Below are 24576 nucleotides of genomic sequence, written 5' to 3'. Positions count from 1 at the left end.
TCGCGGGGAGTTAAAACCGCCCTGATAGTGGCAGAAAACCCCCTGAAAAAATGGCGGTAAAGAACCGCTAAAAATATGGGTGCTTTACCGTAGGGTGACCAGACATCCCTGGTTTCCGGGGACAGTCCCCGATTTGATGATGATGTGCTGGTCAGAGCAGAGGGAATATTTTTTCAGTTTCGGGCGCATGCCCGTTCAGCTCCACTCACACGATCTTCTGCCTTGGCTCAAGTCCTGGCCAGCCGCCTGCCTGCTTATCTCCTTGCCTTCCCAGGCGGAGTGATCTTCCTCTGCTCCCCACCCATTAGTAGCCGGGGCCTGGAGAGTAAAACTTGACACGCTGTGAGGCGGGTGGCGGTGGCGATGGGCAGAGAGTCGCTGATTGGTGCCATTACCAGTAAAAAAAAAAATGTCCCCGGATTTCATTTAAAAAATCAGGTCACCTTACTTTACCGCCGACCCTCAGTGTGAAAGGGGACTAACAATTGCTGTTCGGTGACCATCAGCCCTCACTGGAGCTCCCCATCGCTGTCCTCCCCCCTTGTACACATGCCTTTATGCCAGTCAGAATTAACTGCCAGTGCCAGGATCGCAACAAGGCTACCAGTTAGTCCCTCTGGAATCACGCCCACCGCTAGTGATGACGATTCTGTAGTATTCAGAGAGGAAGCAATTCCATCAAGGTAGGTGGGAAGGTTCTCTGCCACTGAAGCAACAGAGTCTCCTGCCTGACATCAGCCGGAGAGGAAGGGGCTTCTCTGGAAAATGATACTGTTAATATTGTGACAAAACAGGGATGCATTTATACAGACGTGTATGGTGACTGGGAGGTAGAATGGAAGTTTTACTCCCCTGCTCTGACCCTATCACTGCCTACATGACTCTCTATCCCTCTCTGCCCTCAGTTCAGGACCTCCAGTGGGTCTATACCTGGGTCAGTCATATCTGTGGGGGGGGATCTGTCTCTGTACACACAGGACTGTGATGCTCACAGATGCACAGCCGTGGGGGGGGGGGGGGTGATAAGCAGGCATGTCTACAGGGATCCCGGGGCATGCCAAGCTGTACGCCTGTATCTGGGCAGTGAGTGTTGTCACCGTGATTTGTGCTGGGATGCCAGACCCCGGCTTTATTACCCCCCCACCCGTTCCTCCGATCCCAGCCTCCCTGCACTCTCAGCTCCTACAACTTTGCAGAGCAGCCCTGAGCCAGGACACGACTGCAGACTGACAGTCTCTCCAATGCTAAGCTGTATAGATCTCGGCACATGCAGCCATGCTCTCCTCCGGATGTTCCTTGTAAGAAGCACTCCGCCTCACAGCTCAGCACCTGAGGATGGGAGAAGGGCAAAGAATCACTCCGCCAGCCGGGGCTAACTGAGTAGCAGGATGGCCACATGTACATGCTCCCCGAAAATAAAAAAGAAGTTCCTCCTTTACGCTCCACTCCTGGGCCCCTATGTTGACCTGATGGGGTCCAGGAAAATGTAATTACACATCCCCAAAAAAGCAAGTAGGAACGGGAGAAGTTTAGAAAACTCTACTTTTTAAAGTAAAATACTGTAATGCTGGTCCCTGCTCAGGAGCGCCCCCTTCACATGGAGCCCATGGCACTTACCATATGTGCCATACCCTGGATATGCCACTGGGCCCAGGCACACCTGGCACACACTGTGTGCACGCCTATGCACCAGTTAAAAATTACAATTTTTTTTTCTTTCTTACACAAAGTTGTCACAAAATGATATATTGTTCAAACATGCCATAGTTATATGTGGAATTACACCCCAAAATAAATTCTGCTTCTCCTGAGTACGAGGATACCTCATGTGTGAGACTTTTTGGGAGCTTAGCTGCGTACAGGATCTGAACTAAACAATCACCGCCTTCAGGATTTCTAAAGGTGTAAAATTCTGATTTTATTCCTCACTACCTATCACAGTTAGGTCCTGAAATGTCCAGATAGCACAACCCCCCCAAAAAAAATTACCCCATTTTGGAAACTAGACACCCCAAGGTATTTGCTAAGAGGCATGGCGAGTATTTTGCAGATCTCATTTGTTTTTGAAAATGAAGAAAGAAAATACATTTTTATTTTTTTATTTTTTCAATTTTAAAAACTTTGTGACACAAAGCCAGATCTGCAAAATACTCAATGTTCCTCTCAGCAGATAGCTTGGGGTGTCTACTTTCCAAAATTGAGTAATCTGGGGGTGGGGGTTGTGTTATCAGGGCATTTCATGGCCTCCAAAACTGTGATAGGCAGTGAGGAGTGAAATCAAAAATGTACACCCTTAGAAAGCCTGAAGGTGGTGATTGGTTTTTGTGTTCTTTACGCAGCTAGGCTCCCAAAAAGTCTCACACATGTGGTATCCCCGAACTCAGGAGAAGCAGAATGTATTTTGGGGTGTCATTTCACATATACCCATGGCATGTTTTAGCAATATATCATGTTGTGACAATTTTGTGCAAAACATTTTTAATTTTCCCGCAACTTGTGTAAAAATATTCCATGGACTCAACATGCCTCTCAGAAAATAGCTTGGGGTGTCTAATTTCCAAAATGGGGTCATTTGGGGGGGTGGTTATGCTATCTTGGCATTTTATGGCCTTCAAAACTGTGATAGGTAGTGAGGAGTGAAATCACAAATTTACACCCTTAGAAATCCTGAAGGCGGTGATTGGTTTTTGGGGTCCCATACACGGCTAGGCTCCCAAAAAGTCTCACACATGAGGTATCCCCGTACTCAGGAGAAGCAGCAGAATGTATTTTGGGGTCGTAATTCCATATATAACCATGTCATGTGTGACAACTTTGTGTAATTTTTTTGTCATTATTCAATAACTTCTGACAAAAAAATAAAATATTCAATGGGCTCAACATGCCTCTCAGCAATTTCCTTGTGGTGTCTACTTTCCAAAATGGGGTCATTTGGGGGGGGGGGGGGGGTTGTACTGCCCTGCCATTTTAGCACCTTTAAGAAGATAGGTAGTCATAAACTAAAAGCTGCGTAAATTCCAGAAAATGTTCCCTAGTTTGTAGACGCTGTAACTTTGTGCAAACCAATAAATATATGATTATTGACATTTTTTTTTTTTTTACCAAAGACATGTGGCTGAATACATTTTGGCCTAAATGTATGACTAAAATTGAGTTTATTAAAAAAAAATGTTAACAAAAAGTAGAAAATATATATTTTTTCAAAAGTTTTGATCTTTTTCCATTTGTATTGCAAAAAATAAAAATCGCAGAGGCAATAAAATACCATAAAAAACAGCTCTATTTGTGGGGAAAAAAGGACGCAAATTTTGTTTGGGTAGAACATTGCATGACCGCACAATTACCAGATAAAGCAGCGCAGTGCCAAATTGTAAAAAGTGCTCCGGTCATTGAGCAGCAAATCCTCCGGGGCTGAAGTGGTAGTCGGCAATAATGTCGGCAATTGTTTATATTCTGCAGTCAGTGTCCAGCTGGCAGCAGATGAGTTCTGGTTGTAAAGGACGCCATGGCCAGCTTGCCGGCCCGTTACTTAAACAACCATCTATTCTTTACACAGAATTCAGGTCAGTCGATCAATTTTCGACCAATTTGAATAGTAATCGTTCCAAAAATTCCAAAAGCGAATAACAAAACAAAAGTAGTAAACGTACCATTTTTCTGCTCTGCACTTGCTTAGACCTTATTATCACTTCCCCGTTACTCAGAACTGGAGCCAACGTGGCAGTAGAAAACAAGTAGAAAAGCTCCACTTAGTAAAATAAGCTTTAATTCATTAAATATCAAGTTTCTGTCACTTACATTTACCAAAACAGAAAGCTGGGCATAAACATAGTCAAGTCCTGTGGTCCTCAGCATGCCTCAAAGCGTCCAAAAAATCAATCAGAGCCCCTAGTGTTGATGGCGAAACGCTGGGGGAGAACCCAGCTGTGTCTCGCTGCTGACCGATTGCAGAGCGGCTCACAGAGACAGCGTGTGACGTCACAGGTACAAGAGAACACACAACGCATTTCTGAGCATGCGCGGGTTCCGTATGGAGCCAGAGTGCTCCTTTGTCAAGTGTAGAAAAAGAAGGGAAGGGAGTGACGGCTATTAAATACCTGCATTCATTAGACAAACAACGGTGTATAGTTTGGGCCAAAAAGGTTTAAGAAAAACGAATGCTGGCCAAATCAACATAAAAATACAGTGTTGCCATGTCAAATGGTAAATCAGCTCATAAGTAAATAAATAAATAACCTCTTAGCATTATGCTCTTGATCATGCAAGAATCTTGACATAAACCACTGTATGAAAATTAAAAAATACTAATAATAAAAATAATAATGAGAATAATGAATTGAATAAATAATTAAATGATAGAACAAAAAACGAATTATAATTTCATTAATTTCATATAATTTCGAGCAAAGATGCTGTTACCGTCATGATTGAGTTCAAGATTGAGAAAAGCTAATAAGCTCTCTTTATTCCAAACCGCAGAAAAGGAAAGGCCCATATTATTGGTATTGCAATGGGAGACGAAATCAGCAACCTGGGGTGGAGTACCATCCCAGATAATTATGATATCGTCTATATACCGGCCAAAGAACACCACATATTGAGCAAAGGGATTATTGCTCCATATGTACTGATTCTCCCACAGGCCCATGGTAAGATTAGCGTAGGAGGGTGCAAAATTAGCACCCATAGCTGTACCATGGGTCTGTAGGTAAAATTGGGCCTGAAATTGAAAATAATTATGAGTGAGGCAAAATGAAGTAGCCTCCAAGATGAATGAGGCCTGTCTAGTGTTAAGTTGAGGGTCCAGATTTAGAAAGTGTTGTACAGCTCGTAAACCCACATCATGTGGAATAGATGTATAAAGAGAGTTCACATCAAGGGACAACCATGAATAGTTTTCATTCCAGGTATAAGGAGACAAAAGGTCTAACAAATGTATGGAGTCCCGTATATATGATGTCAGGCCTTGAGCCAAAAGTTGTAGAAAAGAATCAATATATAGGGAGAAACCACTACTAACGCTATTCATTGATGCCACCATTGGTCTGCCGGGGGGGGGGGGGGGGGGTGACGCATCCTTATGATTTTAGGCAGATGGTAAAAATACGGGGTACTATAAAATTCTTTGCGCAAAAAAGCTGCCTCCTTTTATCAACAATTTGATCAATAATGGCTTTCGAAATTAGCGTTTCAGCCTCAATGTGGAAAGAGGGAAGAGGGGTCACTAGGTAATTTCTTGTATGTTTTAGTTGCCTCGGCCACATAAGAAACACGATCTTGAATGATGATCCCTCCTCCTTTATCCGCTGATTTTATAACAAGATCTGGATTATCTAGAAACCGTTTTAAGCGAGGATTTTTCTCCAGACGTAAGATTTTGAGCACAATATTTTTGTTTGCTTGTTGACTTTTGACATCATTTTTGAAGATCAGCAGTGATGACCCTGTAAAAAGCCTCTAAATATGGACCCTTTGACTTAGTGGGGTAAAATGATGGTCTCGGTTTTAACTGAGTGTGTACTATCGGGGGGGGAGATGTTTGGAAGTGTTGAGTGAACAATTCCCAATCTGGGTCAATAGGCGATTCCTCCAGATCAGGATGACACTCATAAACGCTAATGGTACTGTCAGTCTCATTTTCTGAATCTAGTTCTATTGAATCAATAACGGAATTTGAAGAAGGGAGAATTACTTCCAATCCCTCATTTTTCATTGATTGAATGTGAAAAAACCTTTTAAGGGTAAGATTTCTTATAAATTTGTTGAACAATAAAAAAGAATTTGGATGCGTTGTAGGAGAAAAAGTCAAGCCTCTACTCAGCAATGAAACATCCTCACTAGTTAACTCATAGTATGATAGATTAAATAATTTTATCGTTTCAGAACTTTGGCACTTAGATTGGTATTTTCCCCGTCCGCCTCTACATCCTCGTCTATGTGTTTTCTTTTTAATCAATGTTTTGGGTGTGAGCCCCTGTCTAAAAAAGGAGAAAAAGACAGGGAAGTGGTATAAGGCGGTATTTCGCCTTTATTAAAATCACCAACCAGGAGATCAAATGAAGAGGTATTCGGGACAGAACTTTCGCTTTTATCAGCTGACAGGGTAGTATTTGGTAGCAAATTCAAAGATACTGAATTAGAACAAGAAGAAACAAGATCAACAGGTGTCGGATCTATAAGTGCTGTCCCAGAGGACATAGGAACAGGTTCAATGGCTACCGCGGTAACAACATTGGCTCCCACCAGAGAGGTAGCTTTATTAATATTAGATGTGTCCTTATTCGGTTTCCCTTTGGGCACACCTTTTATTCTGTGTCTACTTGATGGTCGTGTCCTTTGGGGTAAGGGGCTAGCTCTCTGTTCATTCGGCCATATCCTTTTGGGTAATGAACTAGCACTCTGTTCATTTGAATCAACCCTACAACCCTAGGAAAAGGAGAGTGGCCCATATTATGTATGGGAACTGGATGTAATCTATTTTGTTTGGACCTATTCTTTTTCACAGGTACATTGGAAAATGGATGAACTGCCATAAGAGGGGGTATAGAGTTATTCTCCTTCCACGAAAACACTTTATTCTAGGAATAATCCTCTATATCTCTATAGAATTTTTTGAGTTTAACCTCAATAAGTTTATTTTCTTTATTTTTAGTATTCCTTTTCAGAGTTTCTAACCAAGTGGGCGGAACCTTTAAATGATAAACAGCAATTTCAGAAGATAATATCTGTACACGGTGGGCCACTTCATTGTATTTTATATGTCTCTGACTCACTATAACTTCCGACCACTTAGCAGTACAGAATTCGGCTATCCCCTCCCACTCTTTAGCATGTATAGGATCTAAGAACCAACAATTGCAATACCAATAATATGGGCCTTTCCTTTTCTGCGGTTTGGAATAAAGAGAGCTTAGCTTTTCTCAATCTCAAACTCAATCATGACGGTAACAGCATCTTTGCTCGAAATGATACCAAACCAACTGCTGGCAATTCATACTTGCATTATGACAGTTGCCATCACCCTGTATGGTTGGACAATATCCCCAAAGAGCAGTTCTGTAGATTGAGACAGAACTGCACCAGGGATTGTGATTATATAGCACAGAGTGTATCTCTCAAAGAAAAGTTCATTGAGAAAGACTATCCTTCACAGCTAGTAGAACACACTTACAGCACCTTCCTCTCGGGGAAGAAGTCCAAGGTGGCCAAACCCCAAGTAGAATCTACTGTGCGTTTTATTACAGGGTTTCACAGACAATATAAAAGAATGGAAAATATCCTTAAAAAACATTGGAGTATTTTGAAACAAGATCCTCATCTGAGCTCCACATTGGGAGATGGACCCAAGGTCACCTATAGAAGGGCCCCCACACTTAAGAAGAAGATTTCCCCCAGTAAATTGAAATATAAACATGACACAAATCCTCGGTGTCTTATTCCACTTAAAGGGATGTATAGGTGTAATAAGCCTCTCTGTAAAACTTGTCAATCTGTTAACCATGGCCAAAAATGTTTACCCATAAAGGAATAACCCATCATTTTAATCAATTTCATAATTGCTCTAGCGACTATGTTGTTTATTGCTTGATGTGTCCGTGTAAAATGCTATATGTGGGCCGTACTATCTGTCCCCTCAGACAACGCTTTGGCAAGCATCGCTGGCTCACAGAATTAGGGAGTGATAAACACAGTGTGCCACGACACTTTCTAGAGTTTCATAATCAGTCCACGTTGGGCCTCCAGGTATGGGTGATTGAATCCATACCTGGTGACATCTCTGAAGCAGAATGTTTCTGGAAATTGTGTGAGAGCGTGAAACGTTCTGGATTTTTACTTTGGATACGCTTGACCCTAATGGCCTTAACGAGGAAATTGAGACACACACTATCTTGTGACTCCTTATCGTGGATATAGCCAATAAAGACACATTTTCTGTAAAGATTATTTGTTAATGTTTTTCTTTTATTAATTATTATTTTTATTATATATATTTTTTATTTCTATTTTTTTCTATTTATTATTATTTTTAGTTTTTATTTTTATTTTTTCTATTTTTTTATTTTTTTTTATTAATTTCATACTAATTATTATAGATTTTTTTGGTTCTATCATTTATTTATTTATTTGATTAATTATTCTCATTATTATCTTTATTATTAGTATTTTTTAATTTTCATACAGTGGTTCATGTCAAGATGCTTGCAAGATCAAGAGCATAATGCTAAGAGGTTATTTATTTATGAGCTGATTTATCATTTGACATGGCAACACTGTATTTTCTTTATTTGATATGGCCAGCATTAGTTTTTCTTAAACCTTTTTGGCCCAAACTATACACCGTTGTTTGTCTAATGAATGCAGGTATTTAATAGCTGTCACTCTGCTCCCTTCTTTTTCTACACTTGACACAGGAGCGCGCTGGCTCCGTACGGAACCTGCGCATGCTCAGAAACACGGTGTGTGTTCCCTTGTACCTGTGACGTCACACGCTGTCTCCGTGAGCTGCTCTGCAGTCGGTCAGCAGCGTGACACAGCTGGGTTCTTCCCCAGCGTCTCGCAATCAACACTAGGGGCTCCGATTGATTTTTTTGGATGCTTTAAGGACATGCTGAGGACCACAGAACTTGACTTTGTTTATCCCCAGCTTTCTGTTCGGTAAATGTAAGTGACAGAAACTTGATATTTAACCACTTGAGACCCGCGCTATAGCCGAATGACGGCTACAGCGCCGATCTCCTTTGCCGGGACTACGTCTATTGACGTCGTCCCGTGCACGAGCGGCCTGCGCGCCCCCTGCGGCGCGCTCTGTGATCGGCGAGTCTATGAGACTCGCCTGATCACTGATCCGAGCAAGGGGTCGATCCCGACCCCTTATCACGTGATCAGCTGTCAGCCAATGACAGCTGATCATGTGATACAACGGAGCTGGTAATCGGCTATTATTCCTCCTCACGCTGACAGCGCGAGGAGAAAAAAAAGAGCCGATCACCGGCCAGTGCCCACCTGCCCCCTGCCATTGCCCACCTGCCCCTTGCCAGTGCCACATCAACAAAAAATGTGTCCCCCCCTGTCAGTGCCACCCAGCAGTGCCCACCGTGCCACCCAGCAGTGCCCACAGTGCCACCCAGCAGTGCCACCCAGCAGTGCCCACAGTGCCACCCAGCAGTGCCCACAATCTGCCTCAACAAAGGTGCTGCACCCCAGTGCCACTCATCTGTGCCCATCAGTGTCATCTACCAGTGCCCATCAGTACCCAGCAGTGCCGCCCATCAGTGCCTAGCAGTGCCACCTATCAGAGCCACCTATCAGTGCCACCTATCAGTGCCCATCAGTCCCATCTATCAGTGGTACCTATCAGTGCCCCTTAGTGCCACCCATCCGTGCCACCCATCTTTGCCACCCATCCGTGCCATCTTATCTGTGCCCATCTTTGCCCATCAGTGCCGCCTTATCTGTGCCCATCGGTGCCGCCTTATCTGTGCATATTAGTGCCGCCTTAACTATGCCTATCAGTGCCCACCAGTGCAGCCTATCAGTGCCCACCAATGCAGCCTATCAGTGCCCAACCAGTGCAGCCTATCAGTGCCCACCAATGCAGCCTATCAGTGCCCAACCAGTGCAGCCTATCAGTGCCGCCTCATCAGCGCACTTCAATGAAGGAGAAAAATGACCTGTTTGCAAAATTTTATAACAAACTATTAAACATGATTTTTTTTTGCATCTTTTTTTGTTTGTTTAGCAAAAAATAAAACTCCCAGCTGTAATTAAATACCACCAAAAGAAAGCTCTATTTGTGGGAAAAAAAATGATAAAAATTTCATTTGGGTACAGTGTTGTATGACCGCGCAATTGTCATTCAAAGTGCATCAGCGCTGAAAGCTGAAAATTGGTCTGGGCAGGAGGGGGGTTTAAGTGCCCGGTAAGCAAGTGGTTAATGAATTAAAGCTTATTTTACTAAGTGGCGCTTTTCTACTTGTTTTCTTCTATGTGATTGAGTCGGCTTCACTCTAAGATCAGCAGCCTTCAGTGAAAGAGCATATATTATTGCCTGCCTGTCCAGCAAGAATTTCCTCTCCCTGGGACTGATTGGACATTTATAAGTATCTTTATAGACTTTTTATTCATTTCTCCCGGTAAGTTTTTTAAAAAAAGTCAGAATTAGGCAATATCTTTATATATATTTGTATATGAATTTTATTTTAATATTTCAAACCTTTTGAGTTATGAAATTTACATTGATTTACTGAGCGCCTATGTTCTTTTATGTTTTCCAACGTGGCAGTAGGTCTCAGCTGCAGGAACATTGGTGGCAATTGGTTGATCCTGCCTTATGTCACCCCCCTCTATGCTCCCATTGGTCTCCTCCCCAACCTCGCCGTTCATTAATTGCTGTGCATCCTCATGGAGCAAGTGACTGACACTGTGCTGAAATATCTCAGATGACTTCTCCATGCCAATTGGTGGGGCAATGACAGGAGTATCTGTGGATGAGGAGGAAGAACAGGGAGCTTTAGCAGCTACTGATGACTTCAAGCTATCCTGATCCTGGAAGACAGAGGAGGAGGAGGATGAAGACTTGATTAGACTCCACGGTCTTCTCTTCAGCTCTGGGTGTATAACAGGCTTGCTGCCAGAAAAATGTGCCCCACCCCCAGGTGCTGCACCCCGATGTGGTCTGTGGGTACAAATGTTGGAAGAAAAGTATGTCATGGTGGCCCTCAAGGGGTTAAATAGATGTTTATAAGTGTAAATGTACACAGTCATGGGGCGTCTCCTAATCTGACATTGAAATGTTTCTAAGTCATCAGAGAGCTGAGCTCAGCCTCACCCTGTGTAGGAGGATGTCACCCCTCCCCCATCCACATTACTCTCCGGTGTCAGAGACTTTCAGTTTCTTTCTCTTCTGCTGTCAGCGATGGCGTCTGGTGATCTGAGAGCTGAGTTGAAATGTTTCGTCTGTCTGAACATTTATACGGATCCTGTAATGCTGAGTTGTGGTCACAACTTCTGCCGGGTCTGTATTGATCGTGCGCTGGATACACAGGGGGGGTCTGGAGGATATTCCTGTCCTGTATGCAGAAAAAGATCCAGGAGTCGTCCTGCACTGCACAGGAACATAACACTACGTAACATAGCAGAGACTTTCCTGTCTACTCAGCCAAATCAGGAGGAGTCCGGGGTCTTCTGTACTCACTGTGTGGACTATCCTGTACCTGCTGTTAGATCCTGTCTGCACTGTGAGGTTTCTCTGTGTGATAAACACCTGAAAGTCCACAAAAAGTCCCCAGAACACGTCTTATGTGACCCCTCCTTGTCCATGGAGAGCAGGAAATGCTCCGTCCATAAGGAGGTTTTGAAGTATTTTTGCACCAAAGATAACACCTGTATCTGTGTGTCCTGCAGTTTGGCTGGAGAACATCGGGGACACCAGGTGGAGACACTGGATGAGGCTTCTAAGAAGAAGAAGGAGACACTGAGGAATGTTCTGCAGAAACTTCTGACAAAGAGAGAGAAGACGGAGGAAAGAGTCCAGAGTCTGCAGGAACACCGGAGGAAAGTAGAAGAAGGAACAGCCGGTGACACCGAGAGAGTCACTGCTCTGTTTAGAGATCTCAGGTAGACATGTGCACTGACAAAAAATGCATTTGTTTTCTTTTCATTCTTTTTTTGCTTTTTTTTTGGAAATTTGGAAATTTGAAAATTCGGAAATTCAGAAATCAGAAAATTCTGACTTTCAAATTTTTGAATTTCCAGCTTTCTGAAGTTTGAATTTCAAATTTCCGAATATTCAAGTTTTCGAATTTCCAAATTTTCCAAATTCCGAATTTTCTAATTTACGAATTTGCCAAATTCTGAATTTTCCAATTTCCGAATTTAGAATTTTCTGATATACAAATTTTATATTTTAAAAATGTGAAAATCTAAAAATGTGAAAATATTAAAAAAAGCAAGAAAATCTGTAAAATTTGAAATATTAACTAAGCATTAAATTATAGGTTTTGGAATTTATTTTCAAATTTAGCTATTAGTGAATGTAACAAATACAATTGTATCTGAAGTTATGAATTATCCGAAATAAAGAATGCAGCATCTAAACAAATGGAATGGAATAAATTAATAATGAATAATATTAAGGTTTTGTTATTATTATTGTTATTTATTATTATTAGATCATTACTATCCTTTTGTTTAGATTAGTTATTTCAGATAATTTTTAACTTTGGATACATTAATATTCATTACATTCACTAACAGCCAAATTTGAAAGAAAATTCCAATACCTATAATTTAATATTTATTATTGTTTCATTTTTATTTCAGATTTATGGGTTTTTAAACTTTCAGATTTTCATTATTTAGAATTTTCAGATTTTTATTCTTATTTTTGAATTTTCAAATATACACATTTTGGAATTTTCTGATTTTCATTCTTGAATTTTTAAATTTACAAATTTTAAAATTTTCTGATTTTCATTCCTATTTTTGAATTTTCAAATTTACACATTTTTGAATTTTCAGATATTCATTCTTCTTTTTGAATCTTCACATTTGTAAATTTTCAAATTGACTAATTTTAGAATTTTCAAATTTATGAAATTTAGAATTTTTGAATTTCTGAATTTTCCAAAATTTAGAATTTCCGAATTCTAATTTTGAAAATCTAAATTTTCCGAAAATCTCAAATTTCCCAAATTTTTAATTTTCCAATTTCTGAATTCCAAATTTCAGAAAATTAAAAATTTCGGAAAGTTTGGAAATTCGAAACACGGAAATTCGGAAACTTGGAAATTCTAAATTTCAGAAACTCAGAAATTCAAAAGTTTGGAAAATTGGAAATTTCAGAATTGACAAATTTGTCAAAATTCGCTAATAAACGAATTGAGAATTAAATGAATTGCACATGTCTAATCATAGGGGACGTCTGGAAGACCTGGAGAAGAGAGCCCTGAGGGATATCTCCGAGAGGGCAGAGCGGATCTCCATCTCCATCCGGGATCTGGAAATAAAGAAGGAGGAGCTGTCCAGGAAGTTGCGTCACATTGAGGAGCTGTGTAACGTGACGGATCCACTGACTGTCTTACAGGAATCAGACACAGGTGACTTGTGTGATACTGAGGATGGAGATAATGAGGACAGAGAGAGACATGAGGAGCTCCTCCATGATGGAGGGGGTCTGGATGTGGTGGGGGTCTTACACACAGGTTTATCTGATATAATAAGAAGGGTAAATGTATACTTCTATATACAGGGAGCTGCAGACATATTACTGGATGGAAACACAGCTAATAATTATCTACAGATATCAGATGACAGGAAAACTGTATCCAGGTCATATATAGAGCAGAATCTCCCAGAAACACCAGAGAGATTCCAGGATTCTCAGGTGATGAGCAGTCGGAGTTTCTCCTCAGGGAGACATTACTGGGAAGTGGATGTCGGGGGGTCAGATTGGTGCACAGTCGGGATGTGTTACCCCAGTATAGAGAGGGGAGGGGAGGAGTCAGAGATTGGATGTAATAAGAAGTCCTGGGGATTGGACAGGTGTAATAATCAGTATAAGGTGATACATGACAATAAAGTGATCTTCTTACCCCCCAATCCCTCCAGTAACAGAGTCAGGATATATCTGGATTATGAGGCCGGGCGGATCTCCTTTTATGATCTGTGTGACCCGATCCGACACCTCCACACCTTCACCACCACCTTCACTGAGCCCCTCCATGCTGGGATACGTGTATGGGGAGGTTGTATAAAGATATGTGGGGGGAGGTGGGAGATGTGAGAACTCTGCCCACAGTCTGGTGACATCACAGTGGACGGTTGGTGGGATTGGTTCATTGATCAGCCAATGATTGGAGGAAGTTGTGGCTCCTGGGAAAAGTCTGAGGGCCTCCTTCTGAAAATACTAGTTCCCTGGCTGTGTGTAATGTAAGAACTTATAAAGTGGTAGTAAAGACAAAATATAAAATGACGGATATGACGGCGTCTGTCACTGACATGAACACAGCAGTCTTTGTTTTTTCGGAGTCCTCCTGGAATTTTGTTCTTTTACCTGTTGGTTCTGCTGTTATTTCCCAACTTCCTATAACAGACCAACCTGTCCCGCAAAAGTGGCAGTTAGAGGGTTGGGACAAACCATTCACCACTGACAGGGGTGCTTACAATGGTCAGCTTTTAGTCATTGATGTAAAACCTTTATCCCAAATGGAGACACAAATGTTGGTGTAACGGCTTATAAAGTGTTATCTGGAGTTCTCCTTTAATTTGTTAGTCACTTATGTAAAGTCCATCTAAATCTACTAGTCCGTCCAACACCCCCCTCTCCAGACAAGGCTGCTGTCCAAGGGGGTCTCCACTGCCCCTCCATAGATAGAGGAGCCGCCCTAAGACAGGAAGTGTGTTACTGGCAGGATCACCAGGGGAAAATAAAGGTAAAAACAGAAAAGGAATGCAGCCACCACATCTAAGGATTGGTAAGCTGCAATAATTATGGTAATGATAGGGGCGCTGAAATATAAACATTAATTACAAAAAAGTGTAAAACTTAATAATCATAAACGACTAAAGTGATAGACAATCTGTCACCATACAATAATGATCATAAGACAATTGCAAAAAGTTAATAAATAATAAATTCCCAATTAGATGCTAGAGAACAACATATATCCACAGTCCATACAGTGAGCCCCGCAATGACCCGCCCGAAGGGGAGGGGTAATGGAGGGGCGGGCATGACCGGGTGCCAGGGGAACCCAGGGGATATCTGGATAGGCACAGAGTGTATGGAGCAACGGGGGAGGATATTTATTTAAAGGGGGGCGGAGACAGTGCGGAAGACAGTCACGAGGAGTAGACTTGGAGGAGGCAGGTTTGCCACTGCTCCTCCGTTGTTTTTCGACATGGCGGCGATCGATGCAGTACTCGAGCGGCTGAGAGAGCAGGCGGTGGTGAGGGGATCAGCATGGCTAACGAGGCAAGTGGCGGGCTTGATGGGGGACAGAGGAGAAGGGACTGCCAGCGGGGAGCCTGTGCTGCGGGCTCGGAGGTCTCGGCCTCCGGCGCGCTTCTTGCCAGGCCCCGCCCCCCGGCCACCTCGTGATCGGCGGAGCCCGGGGGGGGACAGGTTGTGCCCCCGGCTAAGAAGCGAAATAAGGATTCTCGGGGCCCTGGGCGGTCGGCCCGCCGCCAGCCCACCCCGGGGGGCGGGGCCACGGGCCGCAATGGCGCCGGCTCCCCGCCATCCAGCCCGGCATCCCGTCGCGTGGGGGATCCCCCTGGGGGGCCCGGCACTAGCAGGGGGACGGCGTGTGGCACACACATGGCAGACGGAGGGGATGATCCGGTGTCCCGGCAGCCCCGGTCGGGGGTGGGGACACGCAGCATGGATGGCGGCCTGTCGGCGGACGGCGGGAGATGGCAGACGCCCACGGGTGGTACGGGGGGGCGCCCCCGGTCTGGTTCCCGCCGCCAGTCGCGGAGCAAGGCCCCTGTGGGGAACGTACTTCTCAACCACCCGATTTCTGCAGCCTCTGGGGGGGATCGCCCAGGGGGCTTCAAGACTTGACGGACCATGCCGCTGGTGACCGGTCGGAGGGGGAGCTGTCCACGGATGCTGAAGAGGCGGCCCCGGCGGTGGAGAGCGGCAGTGCAGCTGTGGGACGAGTTCCTGGTCGGCCCGGTAAGTCTGTTTCACTTGATTTAAATGATGCATTGCAGGGGTTGCTGGGGGCGGTACGAGGGGTATCGGGACGGTGGCACCGGTGGTGCCTCTGGGGGGTGCTGAGCGGCCGGGGTCGGGCCTTCCGGTTCCGGGGCCCGCGGCTACTATGCAGGGTCTGTTGGAGGGGCTGCGGTCGTTGGTGGATAGGTTTGGGGGGGTCAGGGCACTCCGGCCCTGGCGGCGCCGTGGATGGCGGGTGCGGTCGAGGGGGCGGCTGTGGTCACGCCGTCGGCGGGTGTGGAATCCCCGGTACCTGCGGCCGCGGGGACGGTGGTGACTGCCGGCGATAAGGGGGAGGTTCCGGTCGCGCGGACGGATGTGGTGCGGATTGGTGATGCGGCCAGGTGTGAAGTGTATGTCTGCTTCGAGGGCCCGCTCGGAGCACACTTAAAGTCGGAAGTCAGGGAGAAGATCGCTAAGGGTGATTATGTGGAGATATTCTCGCTGCTCCCGTTAGAAAAGTTTAACTTGGATCGGGTCAAGCCCAATGACTCCAAGAAAGATGACGAGGAGAAGAGGCGCTACCGTTTGATCCCGCGGACGTTTGCGAATTGGTTGCAAGCGTTTGGGATTTTGGCGAGCGTCATTGGTGAAAAGAACCCCGAGCACTGCTCGGCGTTGTTTTGCTATATGGACGCCATAGGGGAAGCCCACCGGGTTTATGGGGGGGTGGCATGGCTCCGGTACGACGAGCAGTTTCGGCAGCGGAAGGCGGTGTGACCGGAGTTGCGCTGGGATCACAAGGACATCAGCCTCTGGATGAGGCTCATGTCCTCAGCCCGGGCCCCGCCCCAGTTTTTTCAGGGGGGGGCCGGGGGTACACCCTCCTCAGGACTGTCGGCCGGAAAGAAGTGGGGAGTGTGCTGGCAATTCAATGAGGGCGCCTGCAAGTACGGGGGGGCGTTCAGATTCAAGCACGAATGTTCCGGCTGCGGGGGGGCCCACGCGTTGTCTCGGTGCTTTAGGAAAGGAAAACATCCCGGCGACGCTGCGAACAAGAGGGAGGACGCCGGTGAGGGTGGAAAGGATGCTTCCTTTCCTAAGTAAGTATCCCGACAGGGTGGCGGCCGGGCTGTTGGCGGGGAGTTTCAGGGATAGTTTCCGGATACCTTGCGACCTGCGGGTAGTTCCGCCGGTGGCCAGGAACCTGCGGTCAGCCTTGCTGCACCCAGCAGTGGTGGATGAAAAATTGGGAAAGGAGGTGGCCCTGGGTCGCATGGGGGGGCGTTTGTGGGGAAGCCATGGGAGGATCTGGTGGTGTCTCCGCTGGGGATTGTCCCCAAGAAGGAGCCGGGAAAATTTCGGCTCATACACCACTTATCTTTTCCCAAGGGTGGGTCGGTCAATGATTTCATTGACCCCGAAATCTGCACGGTGTCCTATACGTCGTTCGACGTGGCTGTCCGGTGGGTTCGCCGGTACGGCCGGGGGGCGCTCATGGCCAAAGCGGATGTCGAGTCGGCTTTTCGGTTGCTTCCGGTGCACCCGGACAGCTTTCGCTTGTTGGGTTGTCACTGGAGGGAGCAGTTCTACGTGGACAAGTGTTTGCCTATGGGCTGCTCCATTTCGTGCTCTGTTTTTGAGCAGTTTAGCTCGTTTCTGGAGTGGGTGGTGAGGGATGTCTCTGGCCTTGAATCAATCATTCACTATTTGGATGATTTTCTCTGCATTGGTCCCCGCGCCTCCGCTGTGTGTGCGATTCTCTTGTCCACGTTGCAGTACATCGCGAGCATTGGCGGCAGAAAAGACCGAAGGTCCAGTGGGGGTGTTGAGTTTTTTGGGCATCATGATTGATTCAGAGGCCATGGAGTGCAGGCTGCCGGAGGACAAACTGGTAGACTTGCAAAGAGACATTCGTGAGATTCAGGGCCGTCGGAAGGTTCAGTTACAGACCTTGCAGTCCTTGCTGGGTAAGCTGAATTTTGCGTGCCGCATCATTCCGATGGGGCGGGTGTTCTGCCGACGGCTGTCGGCGGCGACGGCGGGGCTGCAGGCGCCAACGCACTTCATCCGCTTGACTAAGGAACACAGGGTCGGGGGCGTGGCCGGATGTTGGTGGGAGTGAGTACGTGTGAGGAGTGAGAGCATGGTGCTGCTCTGCCCCTCGTTGCCTTGTCTTCTCTGATATCCCCGCTCTGATTTTCCCTAGGCTGCCTGACGCTGCCTAATGGCCTTTTAGCATACTGTGCTGCCATGGCTCCCATGCGCTTATGCTCAGGCACATATTATTTGACTGTATTAGACTGAGCTGCTGCGGTTTGCTATCTTCAATCTCGGTTGATAGTGGCTGGAGCACAGGGATTGTTGCTGTCTGTGTGCGGTTGGCGAGCTGTCGGAGCAGGGGCTGAGAGTCTCGCTGGGGATCTCGCGAGACCTCGAGCGGCTCTTGGGTTCCCGTGGCGCTGTACCGCTTCTCCCTCCACAAGAGCTTGGTGCGCGGAAACGTGCGGCGTGTCCGGCACCTTAGGCTTTGGGCGGTGGGTTGGCTGGCGTGCGCTGTGAAGGTGAGAGGGGACTCCTGTGTAGAGCTCCCTCTCCCCTGCTCTCCCCCCTCTGCTTGCTGCTCTTTGCCTCCCCTCCAGACTAGCTGTCAGAGTGGCTTATGAGACGAGTGGTATTGAACTGGAGACTAGACTATATTAATAGCGCTGCCTGCTTAGTCTTCTGGGGAGGAGAGAGGAAGATCTGGATGACCTGGATGCCCTGCATGGACTTATGGAACGCTGTGAACCAGCAACCAGCAACCAAGATAAGTGCCTCTTCTCCCTTTTGCTCTTAATTACTATTGAAGTGAAGTAAACTACTGACTGGAACTGCTGTATTTTGAATATATGCTGATTTAAACAAATACAAACATGTTGCTATAGCAGTGAATCTGTTGCGGCAGGCCCATTGCTGGGGCTGGAGGTCAGATGTAAATCAGTATTGCCCCCTTTTTGATAAGTGAGTAAGTGTAATCTACACAAGGAGAGACGTTACAATATTTTTGCCCCTTCCCTTCCCCCCCTCTTTTTTTTTTTTTTTATATTAGAACGTGATATATTTTTCCTGCTTGATCAGTTGATAGTGGGAGTTGATTACCTGCAAGGTGGGTTTGTACGTGGCTATCTAATTTAAGTATGTCAAGAAAAAGATCCCCCGAGGAGCAAACACCTGCAGAGGGTCAACAAATCACCCGTGCCGCTAAGGACAAAACCAATCAAATGGCGGCAACGTTAGCAGCGGCAAATTTGGAGCGCTACGCCCATTCTGGCCCAGCCTCACCCAGCAATTTAAGTTCTCAGCAGGTAAATCTACATAATAAAGACACCAAAAACTCTGCTGCTGATAGAAGGAGTCAAGGCCAGTCTCTGGCCAACCCCACCATATCAGCTGCTAAACTGGGGGGTAACAAGGGAGGGGGGAGGCAAATCTGCATTAGCAACAATAAATCTGGAAACAACGCTAAGTAGCTCTCATGTACCGATGGCAGGCAACCTGGAGGAGGAGCCCACATTAAGAGACATCTTGAATGCAATTAAGGAATGTAAAGATTCGATATCCAGTTTTGATGAACAGGTAAGATATATAAAGGAGGAACTATTGTCTATGAGGCAGGAATTGAATAGGACTATACTAAGAACTACTGAGCTTGGGGAATGAATGGGTGCGATGGAGGATGAGCTGAGGCCTGTGAGGCTGGAAATTGATTCACTTAAAAAAATAGTTACAATAGTTACACAAGCGGACAAACTTGATGAGATGGAGAATAGGAATCGAAGAAACAATATCAGGGTGTTAGGCCTCCCTGAACACTGTGAGGGGACTAATTTGATAGGTTTTCTTGAGGGGTGGTTCTGAGATTTTTTTGGGGCGGCAACATTTACCCCAATGTTTGCAATAGAACGGGCACATCGTACCCCGGTAAAAATTCACCATATGGGGGAGCGCCCTAGGCCTATAATGCTTAAGATCCTTAATTACCAGGATAAAGTGTCCCTACTGCGAGAGGCCAGAATGAGGGGAGATATTAGGTTTAAGGGAGCTAGGGTCTCTTTGTATCCTGATTTTTCCCCTGACCTCCAGAAAAGAAGAGCCGAATTCATACCAGTCAAACGAGAAATGGTTAAATATAAGTTAGAGTATGCACTCCTCTATCCAGCTCGCCTAAGGGTGACTGCAACAGGAAAGACGTTTTTTTTCAACACGCCAGAGGAAGCATCCCAATGGTTAGATAAAATTAAAAAAGACCTATAAATACATATTACAGGGCATCTAGGTGGATTTTAAGGGATCCGGGGGTATATATTTTTTGGGGGGTGGGTGGGAATAGGGGTAAGCTTGTTGTAAACTTTCGCACTTGGTATTGTGTATAATGCAGGTGGGGGGCAGGGGTTGAGCAGTAAGGGTGTGTGGAGTACAAGTAGGTATTTGTGTGGGGGACAAAGGGTTTCCATGTGTGGATGAAGATTTTGGGTGAAAGCACTCAGTAAGGATTGATATGGGCGAGTGGTGGGAGTGTTGTAAGAAGGCCACAAATGTACCCTTTAGGGGGTAGCCCTATGGGGCAAGGGGGGTGGGAGGGGGAGTTTGGTAAAAGGGGAGGTGGGAGAGATGGGATGGGAAGGTGGGTTAAGGGAACAATAATAAAAATAATACTAGGATACACAAATTTAGTGATGCACTATTTAGAAGGGGATGGGAGAAAATACTATGCAACATATAGGATACACGTTTGTAAACTTAAGGGAAAAAGGGGAAAGTCTTTTGGTACTATTATTTTTGTACACTTTTTCACTTTTTTTTTTATATTTATTTATTTATTTTTTTTTATTTTTTTTTGCTAAAACTGCCCAATATATGGGACATTAAGTAGTGATGCAGGCGAAAAGGATTAAGATAATATCGTGGAATGTGCGGGGTCTGGGAGATCTGACTAAAAGAAAAGTGGTTTTGTCAGCCCTAGAGGGCAAAGGACCTGGACTATTGTGTCTCCAGGAGACGCATTTAACGGGTGAGACGACTTGGTGTTTACAAAGTCGGAAATTCCAGACCCAGTTCCATTCCGTATTTTCAACCTATGCAAGAGGGGTTAGCATCCTTGTTGATAAGGCAGTCCGGTTTTCCTGTTATAACAGCCGCATAGATGCAGAGGGTAGGTACATTTTTTTATATTGCCAAATTGAAAATAGCCCCTATGTGATAGCCAACATGTATGTCCCCCCTCCATTTAAATTGGAGACTCTATATGAGTTACTATCTTTTGTAATAGATAAACCTGGTATCCCTGTGATAGCAGTAGGAGACTTTAATGAAGTCTTGGATAAGTCTTTGGACAGGTTCCCAATAGTAAATATATCAACAGAGAGAGATGCAACGAGACTAGCTCATTTCCTACATGAAGTGGGTCTATGCGACGCATGGCGTGTTCGGTATCCGGGGGAGCGACAGTATTCTTGCTACTCAGCATCCTTCTCTACTCTATCGAGACTTGATATGGCTTTGGTGAATAGTAGTGCGTTGCAACGAGTGGATGAGGTAGAATATGGCCCGAGAGGTGTCTCGGACCACTCCCCCCTAATATTGACACTCTGTGTAGGTAAGAAAGAATATTCCGGCCAATGGAAAATTGACCCCTCATGGCTGGAATTAATGAAGGATACAGATCGGGTGACAAATGAGCTAAAGGAGTTTATCTACGTTAATACGGGCACAGCATCAGCGGGAGTCGTGTGGGACTCCTTAAAGGCTTTTTTAAGGGGTCTCTTTATCCAACAAATCGCTAGAAATAGGGCTGAGATGAAAAAACAGGAAGAGGAAGCCATTAAGGCGGTGTCACTGACAGAAAGACTGTATATAATTAATCCGAACCCTATCACACAGAAGGCTTGGCTTGATAATCAGCAAGAGTATAGGACAATTACTAGGCGTAAGATGGATAATAGACGTATATTGCAGAAACAAGCAAATTTTGGGGAGGGAGAGAAAGTGGGAAGAATATTGTCTTTGCTGGTTAAAGCAAATACGGCACCCCCAGAGATATTATCGATTAGGACTTCATGGGAAGAGACCACTTCCGAATCATCCACTATTAACAATACATTTTTTCACTATTACAGTTCATTATATAAATCCCAAGGGGGGAGTGAAGGGGGAGTTATGGCTGCTTTTTTGGGGAATTTAAATATGCCAACAGTAACAACAGAAGACTTAGTAACATTGGAGGCCCCAATTACTATTGAGGAACTCCAAAAAGCAGTGGCAGAGATGCCCAATTTAAAAGCACCAGGGCCCGATGGATTGCCAATCGAGGTCTATAAGAGATATGGAGAGGTCCTGTTGCCACAATTGCTGGAGACATTGAGGCAGGCCTGGGAGTGTGGAACTTTGCCTTCCTCAATGCTGGAAGCCACTATAGTGGTTATTCCCAAAGAGGATAAGGACCCTATGGACCCGGCCTCATATCGCCCGATCTCGCTTTTGGGGTCGGATGTAAAAATCTTAGCAAAAGTGCTTGCAACACGGTTAAAAAGAAGTGTCCATAAGCTCATTCATCCCGATCAGTCGGGATTCATCCCGAATAGATCCACCAGTGTTAACATCCGCAGACTCCTTTTGAACACTCAGATTCCGGTAGATAATGGAGGCTCCAGAGCAGTATTGACTCTGGATGCAGCCAAAGCATTCGACACCCTTGAATGGGTATACTTATTTAAAGTGCTTACTAGATTTGGGTTTGGACCAAATTATATTAAATGGATAAAACTGCTCTACACTGATCCAAGAGCGAAAATTAAAATTAACAATGAGCTCTCTGAGATGTTCCTGTTGGAGCGAGGCACGAGACAGGGGTGTCCCCTTTCCCCTCTATTATTTGTTTTGGCGGTGGAGCCCCTGGCTATCGCCATTAGGGCCTGCCCTAATATACAGGGATTTAGGAGAGGACAGTCGGAGGAAAAAATCGCATTGTTTGCCGACGACATCTTGTTGTTCTTAGGGGATGTTCAAACCTCATTGAAAGTGGTAATGAAGATGATCGGAGAATTTGGTCTTATATCAGGATTAACCATTAACTGGGATAAATCTGCCCTACTGCCATTGGTAAGGGGGTCTACCTGCGCCCTCCAGGATATAGTGAAGTTGAAGCAGGTCGAGAAGTTTAAATATCTGGGGGTGTGGATTACTAGGGATGTAAATCTTTATTTGGAAGATAACTTATCCCCTCTTCTGGTAAAGCTAAAGCAAAAGGCTGATATTTGGAGTCGCCTCCTCCTCTCATTGGCGGGTCGCTGCAACCTGGTTAAGATGGTATGGCTCCCTCAAATTTTGTATTTTCTCCACAATTCACCGTTATGGATTGGGGAAAGATGGTTTAAGAAAATAGAATCGCTATTTAGGCTCTTTATATGGAAAAGGGGCCCCCCGAGGATTAGCTTGCGGACCTTGCAGCTGCCGCTGGAGGAGGGGGGGTTGGCGATACCACATCCCAGACTTTATTATTTGGCGGCCCAGCTGCAGCATCTAGCTGGAGCAACAGCAATAAATGAAATCAATCCCTGCCACAAGTTACTAATGCTAGGATGTCCACATAACACGCTTATGGAGGCGCTGGAGGCAAATTCATTTAATATACACTGTCCAACGATTACACAGATTACTAAACTTTGGAAAACAGCTAAGGCCCTATTGGGATACCAGAAGGTATCCGTGATGGCCCCCCTATGGGATAATAGGAATCTGGATGAACTATTTAAAGTTGAAAGATGTAAGGAGTGGGTAAATCAAGGGTTATATAAATTAGCACAAATGTTCCAGGGCTCACATAATAGGTCATTTGTCGACTTAAAGACCGAATTTTTTTTATCAAATTGTTCATTTTATAAATATCTCCAGGTTAGACATGCAATTCAGGCCCAATTTAGATCACAGGAAGTGCAGCTGATTCAGATCCCGGTGCTGTCCCTAATTATGTCCCGAGACACGCTTAAGGGCTTGATTTCATTCCTATATATTAGGTTGGGGGATAAGGTATTAGATCGAAGCGGTATGATTAAAAGTAAAAGGAAATGGGAGAGGGACGTGGGTCCATTGTCCATACCCGATTGGGATTGGATAATGGAACAGGGAACCAAGGTCTCCGTCTCTCCGTCACAGAAAGCCTCTCAACTCTTTTTCTTCCACCGGGTATATTATACACCTAGGAAAATGTTTAGAATGGGGTGGAGGGACAATGATCAGTGTCCTAGATGTGGCCGGGCTGGAGATTTCATTCATATGTTTTGGAGGTGTCCGAAACTTTTTAGATACTGGACACGGGTTATAGAGCATGTGAATGAGGTCTTCGCTTTGACATTAGATGCAACAGTGAGGACTTGCTTGTTGGCTATACCAGAGGGATATACAATCTCTAAAAATGTATTTATACCAGTGACTAGATGCCTTTTCCAGGCAAGGAAGTTGATTGCTCAAAACTGGCAGTCACATTCTAGCCCACTACCTGAAACATGGTTGGCTAATATAAAGCAAATAATTAGCAATGAAAGGGTTTTTTTTGTTAAGCAGGGTAATAGCAAGAAATTTGAAAAGATATGGAGTGCCGGATTGTTGAAATTGGGGATTCCCCTATAAGTAGCGGAGATAGAGTGTGTGTCTCTTAGTGATATCTCTCCTAGCGACTTTTGCCATATAGTTTTCTATTCAATGTGTGTCCTCATGCGCGGAGGGGAGGGGGTGGGATTGAGCGGAGGGGGGGAGGGGAGAAAATACACACCTAGGTGTATAATAAGGTAAATAATTATGGTGGTTGGGCTAAAAGGAGCAGCAGGCAGTGGGGTTTTGTTATCTTGATTGCTTACTTGTTTTTGGATATATATCAA

The 24576-nt window shown here is 45.1% G+C and overlaps 1 protein-coding gene across 2 annotated transcripts in view; it reads left to right on the top strand.

Moving 5' to 3' along the window:
• The first annotated feature begins 9644 nt into the window (after window positions 1–9644).
• The window catches only part of LOC143961851 (E3 ubiquitin/ISG15 ligase TRIM25-like), a 54610-nt gene continuing 39678 nt past the window's right edge, over window positions 9645–24576 (top strand). The window contains exons 1-2 of one of the 2 annotated variants that reach the window (XM_077471187.1): window positions 9645–11616; window positions 12916–14431. In XM_077471187.1, coding sequence (XP_077327313.1) covers window positions 10916–11616; window positions 12916–13783 — 1569 coding nt within the window. In that variant the 5' untranslated portion in view covers window positions 9645–10915 and the 3' untranslated portion in view covers window positions 13784–14431. Of the gene's footprint in view, window positions 11617–12915; window positions 14432–24576 lie in introns of those variants that run through there. The other variant, XM_077471186.1, reaches the window with a different exon arrangement.

The sequence above is a fragment of the Lithobates pipiens genome, unplaced genomic scaffold (assembly GCF_037356315.1).
Source record: "Lithobates pipiens isolate NorthernLeopardFrog02 unplaced genomic scaffold, aLitPip1_a1.2 Scaffold_8, whole genome shotgun sequence".
NCBI lineage: Eukaryota > Metazoa > Chordata > Amphibia > Anura > Ranidae > Lithobates > Lithobates pipiens.
Note: the sequence above shows the minus strand (reverse complement) of the source record. Positions and strands in the feature narration are given on the sequence as shown.